This window comes from Pelmatolapia mariae, linkage group LG15, assembly GCF_036321145.2.
Source record: "Pelmatolapia mariae isolate MD_Pm_ZW linkage group LG15, Pm_UMD_F_2, whole genome shotgun sequence".
NCBI lineage: Eukaryota > Metazoa > Chordata > Actinopteri > Cichliformes > Cichlidae > Pelmatolapia > Pelmatolapia mariae.
This window is the reverse complement of record NC_086240.1, coordinates 2,384,558-2,402,211: the sequence shown is the minus strand read 5'-3', so window position 1 is coordinate 2,402,211 and position 17,654 is coordinate 2,384,558. Positions and strand designations below refer to the sequence as shown.

At 42.5% G+C, this 17,654-nt stretch overlaps 1 protein-coding gene across 1 annotated transcript; it reads right to left on the bottom strand.

Annotated features, from left to right (window-relative positions):
- Window positions 1-6,256: 6,256 nt before the first annotated feature.
- Window positions 6,257-14,915, bottom strand: gtf2a1 (general transcription factor IIA, 1). The gene is made up of 10 exons (XM_063495703.1): window positions 14,768-14,915; window positions 12,978-13,079; window positions 11,766-11,943; window positions 11,505-11,566; window positions 10,628-10,703; window positions 10,387-10,508; window positions 9,752-9,856; window positions 8,690-8,974; window positions 7,782-7,871; window positions 6,257-7,122 (listed from the first exon to the last, which is right to left on the bottom strand). Exons 1-10 carry the CDS (start codon window positions 14,795-14,797, stop codon window positions 7,015-7,017), a joined length of 1,158 nt encoding a protein of 385 aa, XP_063351773.1. The 5' UTR covers window positions 14,798-14,915; the 3' UTR covers window positions 6,257-7,014.
- Window positions 14,916-17,654: the final 2,739 nt, after the last annotated feature.

Sequence of the window (17,654 nt, the reverse complement as noted above, 5' to 3'; positions counted from 1 at the left end):
TCTAACTACATTTGGTGATTACAGTAATTTACTGTGAAGTGTTTTTACAAAAAGTGCATTTATTTGCATATAGCAACAACAAATTGATCTATCACTTAATTAGATTTATAAAATATCTGTTTACTTTTGCTCCATGTGTGATTTACTTTAACATCACCAAATGTTCGGTGGCTAACTCATTCAGAAACCCCCTCCAAAAAACTAACATCTCACATCGAACCGTGTGATCCAAAAACAAGACCTATTTGGATTATTGGCAGTTTCTGCAAATCACACACTGGTATGTTAATCACTAATGCATACTGTTAAAGCTGTGTGTCTCCTTTGGAATGTCGTGGTTGTTTTTCCAGCGTTATCGTGGTATTTTTCCATCCCTGTGTGGAAACCAGTGACTTCTACAATCAGCGGAGAGCTTAAAGCTAGCATACCTGAGACCCATGTGAACTTCTGTGATGCTGAGCTGTTAGGCATTAAAGGAAACCTTCTGCTAATAGTGGCTAAACATCAGGTTAGCATTTCCTCTCCTGAGTGACTTTAGAGATGAACAGGGCGAGTGGGGATTAGTTCAAATCTTTCTCTTTAAAAAACCCCCAAAACATTTGCATCCATATTTGTCTTGAAGATATTCGATCAGATTGCTGCAATTTGTGTCAGCATGGAAAATATAGTGCAACATTCCCAACTTTGTATCACTCTAAACCTCACAAACTGGAATGGTCTCTACTTTCAAAGTCGGGAAAATTAAGAGTGGCATCTGCTGACTGCGTTCCAGACCTCGCTTGGCGGTGAATTTCCGAACGGACGGGACATCATTTTCAGTTGAACGTTTTCCACGGCTTCAGGTCCATCTCTTCCAATCACGCATTAACAGCGAGCCAGTCCGGACCCTTCAGATGCAAAGCACTCTGGAGCTGGAGCACGATGGGCCTGGCTGCCTTCATGAGAGGACGTCTCCGCTGCCAGCTAGTGTTAACTCACTGTTCACGAGTGTGTGCACGACAAGACTGATAAAAATCAAAGTCTATGCACATTTGCGTAGGTGTCTGGGTGCACACAAAGCGACTGGTGGTAGTGGCATATACCTGCAGAATCCAGCGTTTTCCTGAATGATTATATGGAATTTTACAGACTTGCAGGTACGGTCATGGCCCAATTAATAGGCCGAGCCAAGCAAACTGAATGAGACTGTGAAATGGATTTATTTTGACATTCTTCTTCTAGCTGGGTCTCAGGCCTGCCTCATCATTCCTCTCCCAGTATTGCAAATAAACTCATCTCCAAGCCGTTCCTCAAATAAGCAGGCCCGTCCCCGACGATGCACCTCGATAACACCGGATTAGGTTGCCAAACTCAAATAGAGTGGGAAAAGGAGTCGTGAACAGAGGGACTGACGAGGTCAAAGCCTACGAGTATGCATCCAGTGTTTGGTTGTGGAAACAAAAAAAAAATCTCTTGCATTTTTGGCGTCATTCCTTGCGTTATCCCATGGCCCGGTCGACGTGGATGGCCCTCTTAAAGAGTCAAGTTCCTCTGTCTCCCGGAGAGCTCTTGAATGATAACCAGAGCGAACTGCAGGGTTTAGTCAGTGAAAACATTCATTCTTCTGTTGTTCTGCAGGTGGTTTCACTCATCAGGAAATGAGTTTCATATTTAGGATCTACAACCTTTGCAGACACTTGAGTTAAACCAGGAAAAAAAATGGCTCCAAGCCTTCAACAAAAAACATTCTAACACTTTATACACAGGATGATGTGACAAGTGCTACTCTATACTACTGTTCCTGATAATAAACCTTAGTTATTGTGCAGGTGTGTATGGAAGGCGAGAACATGTGTCTACTTTGGATCAATTATTTCTAATAAACTGGAAATTGTTTTTATTGAGAAAGTTCCTGCTGACAGGCAACGTTCCAAATTATTCACAGCTGTTGCCGTGTGAAGATGATTCTAAACCAGAAATACATGAAACAGTGATGCAACTCCACCTGCACTACCCCAATAATAAAACAAAAAGCAGAGAAGTGCTGGAGCGTTCATGCGTACTGAGGTGAACTAAGACTGCAGATCTGCAGACTTTGCAGCACCGTACTTGCAGATTTAGCCGAAGATGATTCATCGCAGGTGGCTTTCTGCCCCACGTGGACTTAAATCACATGACTTTTACTTGAGTCAGACACAGGTATTAAAACTGATGACTTTAGGGTAAGATTGGAAATATGCTTAAAACTAACTGCTTCATATAATGTCAAGGGCTTCTTTGGTTTTATAGTGCAAGAAACCAATACAGCTCAAATATGGGAACAAAAGCACAGACAGACCTAAAGTACCTCCCCACCTAAACTAAAAATGACCAATTCTGAAAGGTGTTGAAAGAGGTATCAGACACAATAAGGTTTCACTTTAATACACCTTTGTTCCCTACAGTTTTAAATAACTTACCCATTCATGTAAGAATGACTGAATCAACTCGGTAAGTACTCCACAGAGGAAATCACGCCATAACAGCACAGATAGCAATTATATGGCATTGGCTTTTTGAAGCAGGCCTATAACAAAAAAGAAATGTGACAACCTGTTTAGAACAGCATTCAGGGCTTGACGTGAGACAGTCTGGGATACTCTAAAAGTCACGCTGCAGCCAAAGTCCGGATAGACAGAATCTCTGCTGAAAACAGATGAAGGTTTTTTGTCCCATCTTCCTATTTTGTCACAGCTTGCTGTTTTCTAAGACTTTGGTAAGCTCTACATGCCACAGCCAGCAGGCCCGGCTACTCCACTTGCTACGTAGCTGATTGGCAGTCACCACAAGTTAGCTGGTAAGCAGAGAAAGCTGTAGAGTCTGAGCAAGACATCTCCAGGGTCTCATTATAAGCCTCATTCGCCAGCAGCTCAGATTCTTATGTCTGAGTGCCCAGGAGTAGCAAAAGGGCCCACTTCATCAGAAGCAGCCAGGGATACACTGCTCCTCCACTACGTCTATTCAGGGCTGAAGTGTGATATATTGTAGAAGTGACAGTCTGCCCTCAAATCCATTTACAATCAAGTGCAAAAATCTCCATGTAGTTTCTGATTCAGCTCTGATCCCCGACTGCACCACACCTTTATCTCATAATTACCTGAAAGGAAATACGCTGGGATTGTGTCAGTTTGGGTAGGAATTAGAGGAAAAGCCGGGAAAACGCCCATGCTGTGCAAACCCTGACAGTCATCCAGATGGTGGGATATAGAAAAATGGAAAAGAAGATTGGGCGATGCAGATTCGAGGTCTCGTGCAGGTTGCAGCAAATGCATGAAAGTGATCCCACAGAGTTCTTACGCAGCGACAAAGAGAGAATGTGCAAGGATTATATTTCAATCAAGAAATCTGAATCGTGCTGAGTTAAAGCCGTATTACAGCACGTCCCCGGAGCATGTGGGCCAGAGTGATGAAAGGTTGGATGGTTGGTCCTTGCAGACAACCATGTCTGCCCATTTGTTTGTGACCGTGTGACTCATCCACAAAGACGCCTAACATAAACACAACAACTACATACTTCAGAGAAGTGTCACAGAAAGACTTATGAATGGTGTCTACAGATACCCATGTCTGCAAGGAGGATAATCCCCACTGTCTGTCAGACAGTAAAGCCTTTGACACCGAGCGCCTTTAGCTGGTTAGCAAGTTAGCAAAAAAGATAACGGTTTGCTAAAGACAAAAATAACCTTAGTTAGCTACAGCCTAAGACAAGATAGATTTAAGACATTTCATGCTCCTTTGAGTTAAATTGAGGGCCAACTTAACAACTTAAACCACAGAAAGAAAAGAAGAAACAAAAATTGTTTGGCTCCTGATGTTTGTCCGAGGCTCCCCTTAAAAGAAATTTGTCCTTGTTGTCATCTTTGTCACTCAAAGTTTCAATGGATTCAACTGCCTCGATTCCCAATGTGTAAAATGTGGCTCACTCTCTACACAAAACAATGTACCTCATATATATTTACAGTACCAGCTTCAGCCATGCTACAAAACTCCATCGTCATTGGTCGTTAGCAGACAGGACTACTGGTTTGAGTGTCTTGGAAACTGAGATTTAAAATTGAAATGTCAGAGAAAAAAAACAACCAAAAACATTTAAAAAGTATGAATGCCTTTAGAATTTTCATTAAAGAATAATGAAACACATAAGTAATAAACTCATGAAACAGGGGAAGGGGACTGGTATTTGTTAAGGTCTTGCAGTCATGTGACTGCTAACCTTTCCACCATTTCAAATGTGTAACACTGTAGCAGTTGCAGTTCTACTAAATAAGATGTATCCTAGTAGCTGCTGGAGGCTGAAGGCGGTCACAATGAAAATGACTGCCATCTTGCTAGAGATTCACGACCCCCTGGCAACCACCGGGAAAAATGTGTTGACGCTCACAGAAAACTGATGCTATCTCACGTGCAAAATGAAACTGTGTACTAAAGAGTAACAGTACTGACTCAAAAACCTTTGATTGCCTCGGCCGCTAACAGATTGCCCCAGTGCCTCCTTTGCATGGAAGATACCTGGTCTGTACTCACCAACTACTCCCCTAGAAGAAGTGTGACACAAATCAGAAATGGATACGGTGAATTGGTGAAGCGCAACTTTTATACACACATATTTAAACACTTTCTAATGATCTTGGCCAGGAACCCCTCCAGCTGGTAAACTGGAGGAGCCACTGACCTTCTGATTATTAGACTACCTGCTACAGTTAAAAGCTGAGTCTCAACAGTATTAAAAATGTGAGGAAAAATAGTTTAAAAGTAACTGAAATAACAGTTAAATAGTTTAGTGATGCTCCCACAAGTAATCAATAAATTTTAACATTTTCTTTTATCGGCGCAGAACCAAAAAGCTGACCAGGTATCACAGAAGAAAGAAGGTAGGAACAGAGGGGGCGAGAGTGACACTGCTTTAGGCCACAAAAATAATGCAAAAATTAAATTTTAATTTTCTTTCTTTCTTGCTCTTTTTTTTATGCAAAAGACAACTTTATGTATTCAAAGCACAACCTTGAGTTTGATTCCAAACTTGATTTAGGAAAATTACACGAATACCAACAGTACAGTTCATTAATCATCAGAAGAGCAGAACACACACGACAAAATGGTTATAGAGCACAGTTTAATAAGACATCCTTCTCAGTCTAGCATCTGTGACCCCCCCCCCCACCAAAAACTGAACTAAAGTTCAAAAAGGCACGCACGACATCTAGATATGGAAATGAAGAACAGAGAAAAGGAAATAGGAAATCTACTGTGGGCCATTTTCTGTTCTTGTTTTTTTAATGTGTGGAAAGTCTTCCTTTGGCCTTTTATGTAAAAATTTCATATAATTCAACTAAATCGTGTGAAAAATGTTCTGCTTTCTCCATCAGGTCCCGTATCAGGGTTTTCTTTGTGCAGCTAAAAAACAACTATGGAGCCAACCAAGCACCACGTCGACACAACAGTCAAAACACATATATACTTTATTTCAAACTGCTGCAACAGGGGCACTAAAAACAAACTGCAGAGACACACACAACCCCCCCCTCAAGTTAAACTCACTTGGATAGAAAATATCCTCACTTTAAAAGTCATGAATAAAACGGAAGCAGAGGAGAACATATGGTGGACGAAATGGTTTGGAAAACAGCGCCGTGTAGCTTTTATCAGGCTGACATAAGAAGAAAGGAGAAAAGAAAAAGGAACACTTGTTAGATTATAAGAGCACAGTTTGGTGCGGCTTTCCAACCTAAAAAAACTCAAAAAAAACAATTTATGAACTTTCAGAAATAAATAGAAAAAAAAAAGGACAGACACCACCCTCACTGCTCTGTGACATTTCCAGACTGAGAGAAATAAACTGAAACTTTTCAGAAAACCAGCGACGACAACACACACACACACACACACACACACACACACACACACACACACACACACACACACACACACCATGTGTCTGTACAGTCCCTCTCACACACACACACACGTCTCTGCGGCTATTGATTAAGTGGACTGACTGACTTCACAACACACTGATAAACCGACAGTGCAAAATTTCCGACGGCTGCAGAGAACTAAAAATAAAAGCAAAGGCGATACACCAACAGGACAAACTGAGACACCTTTGTACAATCCTTAAATGAATTCAGTGTCTCACACTTTTTTCTTTTTCTTAACGTTAAAGATGGAATGAAGCTCCAGAGAAGCCAGTGGGGAGGTGCTGGGGGGGGGGGGGGGGGGGTTAAGTGCTGCGCCAAAGATAAAAAATAAAATAAAATAAAAAAATCATAAAAAAAAAAAAAGAGTTATTGTAAGGTGATGTTATTTTACCTTCTTTTTTAACTCCTTCATTAAACGCATTTAAAACATAATGTTTAAAGAACAGGTCACCTACATAAAAACACTCTGGAGCACCTTTTTCATAAACGTGAATTCAGACAGAATTAGGATAAAAAAAAGAAGAAGCCAAAAACAGGTGATTCTGGTCGTTCTAAAGGCAGCGATCTCGACTGGTGGCACTAAGTTTGGACACGAACGTAGACACGAGTCAATCCAGTCAACCGACTACAGTGCATTGCAAAGGTGTTTCTCATCTATGGGGTTATAACGAATGACCTCTGTCCTTGTGTGGCAGGGAAGCCGAGGTCACCCTGGTCCTCTACACCTGTATGATGGTGAAATGCTTTCTTTCCAAAGTTAGGTGAATCCTCTGGGGGGAAAAAAGGCAGAGAAGCCTGGAAGAAGAAATAAAGAGAAACGGCGCTCGGCTCACGGGGCTTTTCCCTTCCTCTGTTGGTTTCTCATCCCGCAAGGCTAGTCGAGTGTTTTCTGACTACACCCGGGTTTTACAGTACCTCACAGTCCTTTGGGTTTGTCTCAAGAGTTCTGAGTCTCAGAAACAGTTTCCTGAATGAATCCAGTCACAGGATGTGGAAGGATGCTAAACTGTCTGTTAACTGGATAGAAGGAGTTACAGAGATCCTGCTCCTGTTGCTTTCTCCCGTTCCTTTTTCTGCTTCACCACTCGGCATCCCCGATGGCTTTGGAGAAGACGTAGTCTCTCCCGTTCAGATTCATGATCCCATCCTTCAGGTGGAATTTCCATTTGTTCTTACTTCTGTGAATCTGCAGAGTAAAGAGAAGGAAATGAGTGTTGTAGGCGTCAAGGACAGATGGACATTGTTTCAGCTTACAGTGGACGCAGTGTGATGTCTTTAGCCTCTGCGCGCCGAGGCCAGACAAATTTACTGTGGCATTAACCGCTGCTGGACCCTTTTTCTCCACTGAATTAGCATCAAATAATGTAACAACTTGATGCTTTGTGATGGGAATCAAAGGCAAACAGTGAAGACTCACAACAAAGGAATGTGAAATACCTCTTTAACGATTTCTGACATTTCTCCCCAAAAACGAGGAGGCTGCTGTGAAAACCTGTTTAAGCCCCGTCCTTCAATCTACAGCAGCCTTTTCAGCACTCTGAATGATACTGGCAAACAAAGGCTGACAGCGATGCTGAGTACCAATCACATTAACACAGTAAAACTGCTCTGCGCTGTTATTTTATAATCTCTTTGTTTTCACTGCTTCTGCAAATCTCAGTTTAACGTCTTTGTCTGGATGCTGATGTGAAACTAAACGAGTCGGATATGCAAAAAAGCCAACGGGCCCCAGCGCAGGAGGATCTATATCAAGACATGTCATAAAAGTACCAAAGAGGCACTCGCATATTTATACACAGGCAGGTTTGAACACACTGCAGCCTTTCAGAATATATCAGTTCCTACCTTGTCGTACTGGCACACCACTACGTTGTCTGTTTCAAACAGCTCCTGGTCCTCTTCGTCACTGACGTCGTCTCCACTGTTCAGCGGCTCCTGAGTAGGAAACCAAACCAATCAGATTCATCACAAATGTTCGCTGCTCAGGAATGTGGTTTAAGATTCAGGATTTTCTTTATTTAAACAGTAAAAGCACAAATCTAGATTGCAACGAGTAATAGTTTGATTTTAAACCCGTTCTCCTTTTTGCCTGATACCAAACAGTACCAAATATAACCTGCTGTGTTATAAAATCTTCTGCAGAAAAGCCACACAAACTAAAGAGTAACCTTTGTAGTGCAGCAATAAGCAGCTTTTTCATTCCCCAAACCTCTGTTCAGCTGGGGCGCTGACCCGATCCCTTAAAAAGCAACCCGGACGTATCAGGGTAACAAAGTGCTGCAGAAATGATGCTTTTATAGTCTAATCCTGAAGCAGCATCACCGTGACTCTTTCAGGGTGAGAAACAAAAGACAATTGCCACAAACTGATGGTGTTTCTGTTTCGTTGCCCCAACTATGACAACGGGTTTTCTTCTGGCAGGTTTTTGCATAGCCACTCCAATCCAACAGCTACCTGTGGAAAACTGCTGCTAGCTACTCTGGAAAACAAAAGCACTGTGCTGCTCCTGTTTCAGTTTACGTTCAGCTGCAGATTCAATTATAGCATGAAAGTTTGGCACACAGGTGTCATACAGGTAACCGATTTAAACACAGATGATGTCAAAAACAACAGAGCTCCTCTGAAGAGGGGCAGAAACATCAGTGCTACGAGTCTACGGCGTTCTTACTTTATAATAAATGACCATAAAAATCTTGCCTACTGCTACTTTAACGTGCGAGTTTTTGAACACTCTTATTTCCTCCCTGGCTCACCTCTTCAACCTGCCCATCTTCTGCTCCATCCTTGTCTTTCTCCTCATCGTCATCTTCGTCGTACTCCTCCTCATCCTCGTCCTCTTCTGAAGACGTGTCTCCGGTTCCGTCCACCTGCAGCATCATGGGAGGCTGCTGTGCCTGGGGCTGAGCCTGTTGCTGCTGTTGGGCCTGAGGCTGCGCTGAGGCTTGTGGTGCAGTCGCTCCTGGGGCCTGCTGAACCTGCTGGACCTGAGCTGTTGCTGCCTGACTGGGCTGTGGCGCCATAGCTGCTGCTTGCATCACCTGATGGTAGAAAGAAACTCAGAGTTTAAAAACATGTACGCCCATATGATGTTAGCATTGCTTTCATGTGGGACAAAATAACCAGCTCTTTACACAACAGACTCCAACTCAAAGCCAAAATAAGGACAGGACAGCAAAAATGATGCGACTTCACAGAGCATGTTTGTAGCAAAGATAAGGTCAGCCAGCTAGTCGCCATGTTGGGTATCAAGATATTTGTCTGTGTTAGCAAGTAAGCTAATGCTGGCCAACAGCTGAAAGAAAAAAGTTATTAAAGAACTGAATTCATGGAGGGAAGACCTCTGCTCTGAGCTAATGTTAGCCTGCTAACAAGGAGGAACAGCGAGCAATCTCGTGTAGCAAAACATTACCTCGAGTGGATAATTTTATCCAAACCAAGGGCTCGTATGGTAACTTAGGCTCGAGTTGATTTATAAGCTAACGTTGCAGATTTTTGCAGCGTAGCTCAGTTACACTGGCCAGCTAACCAAATCTTTCTTTCTATAGTTACTCACACCAAAACCATATCTGAGTGGAAATGCTGGTTTGTCAGTGTAATCGGCTAATGTGATCTGCGACACTGATGCGCGATGCTTTCACAGTGCAGGTGTTATTATTAATAACAAAGGTTTCCCAGACACTCCTCTAAAACATTAAACAGACTCTAATTTCTCTAAATAACAAAGAGAACAGAAATGGAGGAAACACTACTATAGAGCATAAACTACTTCCATAGAAATGGAATGAAATGAGTCCAGGAGGAACTGAAGTTCTGACCTGTGTATTGCCTTGGACTTTGTTTCCTGGGGTTAAGACAATCTGCTGCGGCTGTATGATGACTCCTGCTTGCTGGGATAGGCCTCCCGGCAGAGGAGCCAGAACCTAAACAGATATTAGAGAAGGGAAAAAAACCCCAAACACAACATGTAAACTCTATTTTAAAACAAGATCTCCACCTGAATATGCACAACACTTTTGCAACATTTTAACTGACTCAATTTAAACTGAATGAATGAAATTTGGCACTAGTTTTGATCTGAATCGGTGTTTTTATTTAGGAAAAGTCACAAGTAGTGGAGTCATGGATCTATTTCTTTTGGGGTAAGTGGTAAGCTCTGAGCAATCAGCATCCTCCCGGTTTCCCAGAATCATTTCATGTTTTTCATGGCACTTCTTACATATTTCGAGGTTATTTTTCCAAGAATTGATTCTTCCACTGTGTCAGAGCCACAGGGCCCACAGATATGTAGCCTTATTTAACCTACTTGTCACAAACAGACAGTGAACTGATTACGCAAATAAATCAGACACACCAAGACTTTTTTCCCCCACCTCTCTCCATTTGGCTTTATTTTTCACACACATTTCCTCCTGTCATATGCAGCCCTGCCCCTCTGCATGACAGTTCTTACCTGCTGTATTACCGGTGCCTGCACGCCACCAGGCTGCATCTGCTGCTGCAGGAGGATCTGCTGCTGGGGCTGGATGATGTACTGAGCCCCGTTGGGAGCACGGACTACCTGCAGGATCTGGCCTGAGACGTCAAAACAAAGCGTGTGGGTGCACGTTGTGTAAATATAGTTTTACACATGAAGATAATTCGGAGAGAAAGGAGCATTTCTTTGCAATTTAATGCAAATAAACATGTTTTACCTTGGCTGGTGAGGAGCTGTTGGTATTGGGTGACCGCTGTGGGCAAAGCCAGGGTTGCTGCGGTAGCTGCTGCACTCTAGAGGAGGAAAGAAGAACACACGCAGAGCGGTGACAAGCATGCAAAATAATACAGAAGCAAAGGATTTCAGGGTTCAAGAATGAAAGACTTCAATGTTAAGTACTTAATGTTTTTGAACTTCTTTACAATTTAAAGCACTAAACTTCAAATTGCATTGACTGACATGATAAAAGCAGCATGTTTGTACTCTCTCGCTGCATCTACAAAGCCACTGGAAAACGATTAAAAATTGGCAAGTGAAGCTTTAAAGAACCGTTTGAGGATTATACAAAAATCACTTCCAGAAAACAGAAAGAAGAAGCAGCAGCAGAGATGAAAGCTTCATATGGACAGATGCCGCGTTAAACATGTGCTGTTGAAAAAAGTGGAAAAGATTTCCTGCATATTTCACTCGATGAAGGAAAGGTGTGTTTGTCAGTGCGTATTAGACACAGCAGTAGCATGTGGGAGAATGCATTACTGCTGGCTTATACCCACTGCAGTCCTGGCTATTAAAATAGTCCGTTAATCTCTTCCAAGTCCTGTTGCCCCATCCGTGTGACACTTGATCAGTCATTCTGGACTAAGGAAAAAGCCTGCAGAGACCCACAAAGATGCTACCCTCTCTTGTTTCTCACTTCTACTCAAAGAAAATATGTCTGAATTTGTTAAAAACGTAAAATGAGCAGCACTTCGTTCTGTTCATCACACATATGGATATTGCATCACCTATGTCTGTTAATAGATACATTTGCTACTTTTTTATATGCCTCCCTGAACAACAGTTTCATTTATTTTTGGTGCACATGATCCACTCACCATCCCCGTTCCACCCATGTGTATAAGCTTAGATTCCTGAACAATGACTTGCTGCTGGGGAGCTGCGGAGACAAACATTTTCAGGTCAATTCCTCATATTTTTCAAAAAGTGTACAAACAATGCACACGATCAGTAAGTATTCATTGTTTCCTGTGCCAGTTCGGCAAATAACTCAAAGCTGCAGGCGACATTTTTAGTGCCCAAAAAGGCGTTCACTTGTTCGGAAATGTTTTTACCACCGTGTGCCACTGCTGGCTAACCTTGCTGTTGCTGGGGCGGCAGGATGACTTGCTGGGTCTGAGCTGGCTGGGTCACCTGCTGGACTTGTTGGACCTGCTGAACTTGTTGTTGCTGCTGCTGTGCAGCCTGCAGGGCTGTCTGCTCGTCAGTATGGAAGCCCTCCACTGCCTTGGACTGCAACAGCTTGTTCTCCCATAGCTGTAGAAACAAACAGAGGCAGCACAAAGACATGTGTTAGAAAGCTGCCAAAGACTCCATTTAAATCCATGCTGACATGTTTTCAAATGAAAATCTCCATCCAGGTAAATGTTTAGCGCAGATTCTGTCATTATCGACAAACCTGTAAACGCATCACACTGACCAGACATGCCGATCGTTTAAATTAATTCAGTTTTATTTATATAGTCACAAAAACAGTCACCTTCAAGGTGCTTCATATTGTAAGGTACAATAATACAGAGAAAACCTGACAATCAGACGACCCCCTATGAGCAAGTGTTTGGTGACAATGGGAAGGAAAATCTCCCTTTTAACAGGAAGAAAGCTCCAACAGAACCAGGCTCAGGGAGGGAACCTCTCTGGAAGAGAGCCAGACATCAATATTAACTAATGGGTCACAAACTCAAAGTGAAAAGAGGTCAAATAAACCGCTTTAATCCATGAAGCTAAGACTGAATTTTTTTGCTTATTTGTGTCAATCACATTGTCTAGGTATGCTTATGTGCCATAGCCTCCTCTTGAATTGAGCATATCATGCAGTGTACACACTGTTTGAGTTGTCATTTCAATGGTGTTCAGACACCACCTTCTCACAGGCATACGTCGGTGTTATGACAGTAAAGCCCTACCGAAAGTAACACTCGAATATAAGGTGGTGATTGCACCAGAAAACTCATACAGAAGTTGCCGCAAAGCAAATTCTGCAACACATCAGTGGCACTGACAGCACCATCCATCAAAGGAAACCATGGTAACCTGGGGGGGGGGGGGGGGGGGGCACAAGACATTTTTGTGACTTAATCAGAAAGTTTCCAGAAGTCTGTTTTCTGTCCATCCAGACAACAACTACAACAGCTTCCAAACTAGGAAGTGGTCAGCAGTCATTCCAAAGCGCTCTGGTTTGGGGCAGCGTGCTACAGTACACTTTACTACAAAGAGCGCACACCTCTGCAGTAGGCGGCATTTCCCCTGCAGTTGCTATATACAGGTGCAACACTGATAGGGACGGTTACCGTTTTCAGCTCCAGAAGAACTTGCTCATCTACTCCCTCGTCCAGGAACAGCTCTCGCACCTCATTGATCACATCGTCAATCACATTCTTGTATAATTTAGGCTGTGAGGAAGAAAAAAAGAAGAAAAGAGGAAAGAAACTTTTACAGTATGCCGTTTATATTAGAGACACTTTTGCTTTTTCCAGTAAAACATGAACCACATGTCTGATACAGTCAGTATTGATCATTATGAGCTTGGGTTTTATATCAAATTAGTCCTCAACAGTGTATTTAGCAAGCACACCTCCTCTTTGGGCTTCCCAGCTGCCAAAACGACAACAAAACATTAAGCATACAGCTGATGGTGTTATAATTATCACATTTATTTACGCCTTGCCACACTGGCTTTCATTGGTATGACACGGTAATAGCTGTTGCACGCTGGCAGCTAAACTCTAAAACAGCCCCCACTTGAGTATCATGTGTGGGGGTGCGGGTTGCAGCGTTTGCACGGCACGACGTGGCTTGTTATGCTAACCCATATAAACTAGCTCTTTATGTTACTACTACTAAGGTAAACATGTCCCCGGGGTCTGAACTGCGCGCGCGCTGGAAAAAGCAAACGCATAACGTTTAGAGCTCCGCCAGGGCCCAACGGTCCCGTCTCAGCGGAGTGATATGAGGCTGAAACAAAGCGACACACACGCGGGCCACCGCACTGCGCTGCCCCGATGTCCGCAGCGCAGACCTCGGTCTCTCCTTCCCTCCCCCTCGGCCTGTCTGCTCCTCACTATTTAAAGCTCAGTCTGCTGTTTATATGTAGAGCCGGTGACGTAGCGTCGAGTAGCACCTTCCCATCCCGGGCAGTCTATATTAGAGAGCCAATATGGCTGTATAAAAACCAGGCAGCGGAAAGGAGGAGGGCCAGAACCGAGAGAGAGAAGGGAGACGAGGAAGCCATTTTACGGAGCCGCAGAGTGCGCGCTCGACAGCCTTTTTCTTTTAAATAGTGTGTGGCGGAATGTGAAGGACATTTTCGGTGTCTTATCTTATCAGTGCTCAGCTTTGGCTAAATATTTTTTGGCTCTGCTGGCAGGTAGCAAGGACAAATTTGATATGGTATGGGTTAAAGAAGTGGTTTGGGACGGCTACCCTGCCTTCTGGTCGTGGAATGGTGGACAATGATGAGGCAGTTGACGACTTTCTACTGAGGAGGCTTTAATATATATAAACTATATATATTAAACGCTCAATTCTCTCGCCGTGGATGATGACAATGTGCTTTGCGTACATCTGTATTTCATAAGCTATCCAATAATAAAAGCTTAAATTGATAATTTCTTCCTCCTACGAACAAACAAGCATTTTAGACAACTAAGCTGGCAGCTCAAGCGTCCACCAAAAATGAATTTAGCCATACACGCTATTAGACATTACTGTGATCACGTAAAGTAACCTTCCAACTAATGAAAGCTTCAACCTGCCGAAAAACCACTAAACTAGAATTACATCTTTATCGCTAAACCTCAGTTTCTACACGTGCTCTTATTTTTACTCAAACACTGCCTCTCTAAAGTAAGCCATTCCTCCTCCGAGATGGTTTCAAATGAAAGAACTACCTAGTTTCGAAAACTAATTATAAATGGCCGATTGACTGAAACTTAAGTATTCCCTTTAATAGATATAACAGTGAAGTGTTTGTTAAAGCAGACTCATTTTACTGTAATACATAAAACCAGCTCGTCGACAGCTTTCCAATAACTTTACCCCCATTTTCCCCCGCTGACAATCCTTAGAGATTGATCCTTACCACTGGGTTCGAGTTAGCCGAGCTCGCCATTATACGCGTAGTGTAAAAACCACACGGAAATAGGCGAGGAATAGAGCCAAAAATTACGAAAAACGATTTAAAACAACTGGGAAAGATATTTTAAAACAGCCGGCATCACTTTTGTAAATAAAACACAGTTTAGGCGGTCTTATTTACAATCCCGGGCTGCGACTCCCCAGCCGTCCTCCTTCCGTCGTTGTCCTGCTTTATATACTGAGCGAAGAAGCTGCGAGTGCGCGAGACACAGGGCAGGGTCAGGTCGCACATAGCGCGAGATTTCGTGCGGAGTATGACGACCAATCAATAGAGCCGCTCATGGGAAATGTAGTTTAATAATGTTTTTTTGTTAGAAAACGGAACTGAATCCTCAGTGATCGCATTAGCTTAATGCTCTGTGATCTTGTTTATTGAGTCAGGGAAACTGTAAATATTACGAACCATGTGATGAATTAAAAATGGAGGAATTAATTAGATAAAAGTAGCTGGTTACTTAAAATGCTTATATTAAATATGGGCAAAATGTTCAAATAATGCCTTCAGCATATGTACAAATCATGAGCTAAAAGCTCAGGCCTTGGGGTGGCTTTAGACAGGTTTTCTCAGGGGTTTCTGAGGGGCTGCCAATCAGAACCTAAAGCAGCTCATCTTAGAAAGTGAATAAACCAAAGACCAGTATAGGATAAATACAGATTATTTTTAAACTACGACTCATGTAAAGCTGCACTAGTAAAGCCCAACAATAATAATAAACATCAGTAAATAGTATGTCTCCTTTAATGTTAACTGTTTTATTCAACATGTTTGGAGAAATACTTTTGTCTAATGGCCAAGGTTGGTTGTTGCAGATTAAATGTAATATTTAAAAAAAAATATACATATAGAATAGAATAGAATGCCTTTATTGTCACTATACGGTTGTCAGTGCCAACATGTTTATAGATGTAACCATTATTAATAAGGAAAACATGATATTCTTATCACATATAATGCATAAAGGCTATTTAAGAAATAGTGCTAATAATTTTTTAATGTATTCACTTGTAACAACACCAACAGTTTAATTGACTTTTGCACTTAATAGTTGGACCTTGTTTTAGCTCAGCACTACTTTTACCTAAGCAGAGGATCTGAATGCTTCTTTCACTGCTGGTGCACTCTTTAATACTTTAATACGACACAGGTGCCGCTTAAACAAGTCTGACCTTTACTAGCTTCATAACTGCACCTGTAATGCTTCTCTGTGGGGCCAGTGTGCTTTATGTAGTAACATCGTGCCACCACAAGAGGGTGATCACACCACGCACCGGGAAAACAGGCTCTCTCTTTCACATTTCAACACTCACACTCAAACACACTCACGCGCACTCACACTCACACAATCCACTTTGTAAAGCACGCAACTGTTTTCCACGTTATTCAATAAAAGCAGATTTAAGTGAATTTTTGGATGAGCAACATCCACTGGTCTTGTTTGCTTGCTCTGAAACAGACTTGCCCTGACTACCAAGGGGGAAATTTACCCCCCACAAAAAAATAATAAAGCTTTGCAATAAATGAGAGCTGACAAGAGAACGTTACCTCCACTTCTGTCTCCATGGAAACTTGCCTCGCTGGTCATTCTGAGGATATGGATGATATAGACCGGGGAGCACACAGCGCTCCGCGTGCATCAATCCACTCAGCGGTTCAGTGTGGCTCTTCTGAAATGGCATATTACACCACCTGAATTCATTTCATTTAGTTCACTGAGATGAAATTAAAGGCCTGTCCGCCCCTCACAAGGATGTGCTGTTGGATTCACTTTAAACCTTTTCCAGTGGAGAACAGTTGGGGAGGGAAAAAAGAGGAAAGAAGTGACATGATAGGAAAAAGACTTTGTTTAATCTGTGCTTCTAAATGAGAGATTTGATCAGACGTGAAGCCACGTTATCCGTGAAATGTCGTCGCTACCTTTGAGTCTCACTCTCTGTAACTGAGTAGTAAGATGCCCTCTAAAGATCCAGAGAATGCACACTTTTCTTTTCTCACCCCCCCCCCCCCCCCTTCTTCTTTGCTGTAGTTGCATAGCAACAGAGGAGCTGCTAGCTCCAGTTGTGTTGTGGTGGGAGCGTGCTGCACAGGGAGGCACTGGCTCAAGATTAAGCCGGTCTCTGCTTCAATTATGAATGGGCTTCCACTGCCACACGGCTCCAAAATGGCACCACTCAGATTGATAAGACACTGAGGCACTCTTTGGTACACTTAACTCTTTTACTTCTTTCCCTTAGGGAGGGGGAGCAGGACTTTAATCAGAAGTATTGAACTTAAATGATTAGAGGAAGCAAATGAATAATTAACTGGCGGGAAAGGCTTGGTTATGATAAGACCCTTGTTGATGGGAATATGTGAGGTTAATGATTGGGGTCAGTCTTGAGAGCAAATTAGAGTCTCTAGTATCACAAAGGTAGCACTCTACTAGTAAGTGGGGGTTTGTGTGTGGTGCTGAGGAGGTGGATGACAAAGGCTGACATCCGTTACTACATTTCACTTGAAGTGCTGAGATGAAAACAGCTAATTGTTTAGTACTCTGACCAGCTTCCAGTAAATATGTTCTTAACAAAACTCAGAATGGTTGATTTACAGCAGTTTATGTGTGGTGGAGGTGGGTTGCAAATTGGCTTGCAGTGTGCAAAAGTCTTGAGACACTTAATTTCTATATTATTTTATTTTGCTTCCAAGGAGCCAGATTTTCTTGAATTTGTAAGAGAAATTCAAGGTGGGCTCAAAGTGGGATTTCAAAGTTTTCCTGTGCTTTTTCAGTCATTTCCAGTCCAGTCCTTGTGCCTGACCATTTTCAGAGGAGCTGTTTAACCTGTGCATTATTCAA

Excerpts from the sequence above, each read along its gene's own strand:
- gtf2a1 (XM_063495703.1), bottom strand. The coding sequence starts at position 14,797 with ATGGCGAGCTCGGCTAACTCGAACCCAGTG. Across the intron at positions 11,567-11,765 it reads GCCGCCCCAGCAACAGCAAG|CTCCCCAGCAGCAAGTCATT; the intron begins GTTAGCCAGCAG and ends TTGTCTCCGCAG. Across the intron at positions 8,975-9,751 it reads AAGTCCAAGGCAATACACAG|GTGATGCAAGCAGCAGCTAT; the intron begins GTCAGAACTTCA and ends TTCTACCATCAG.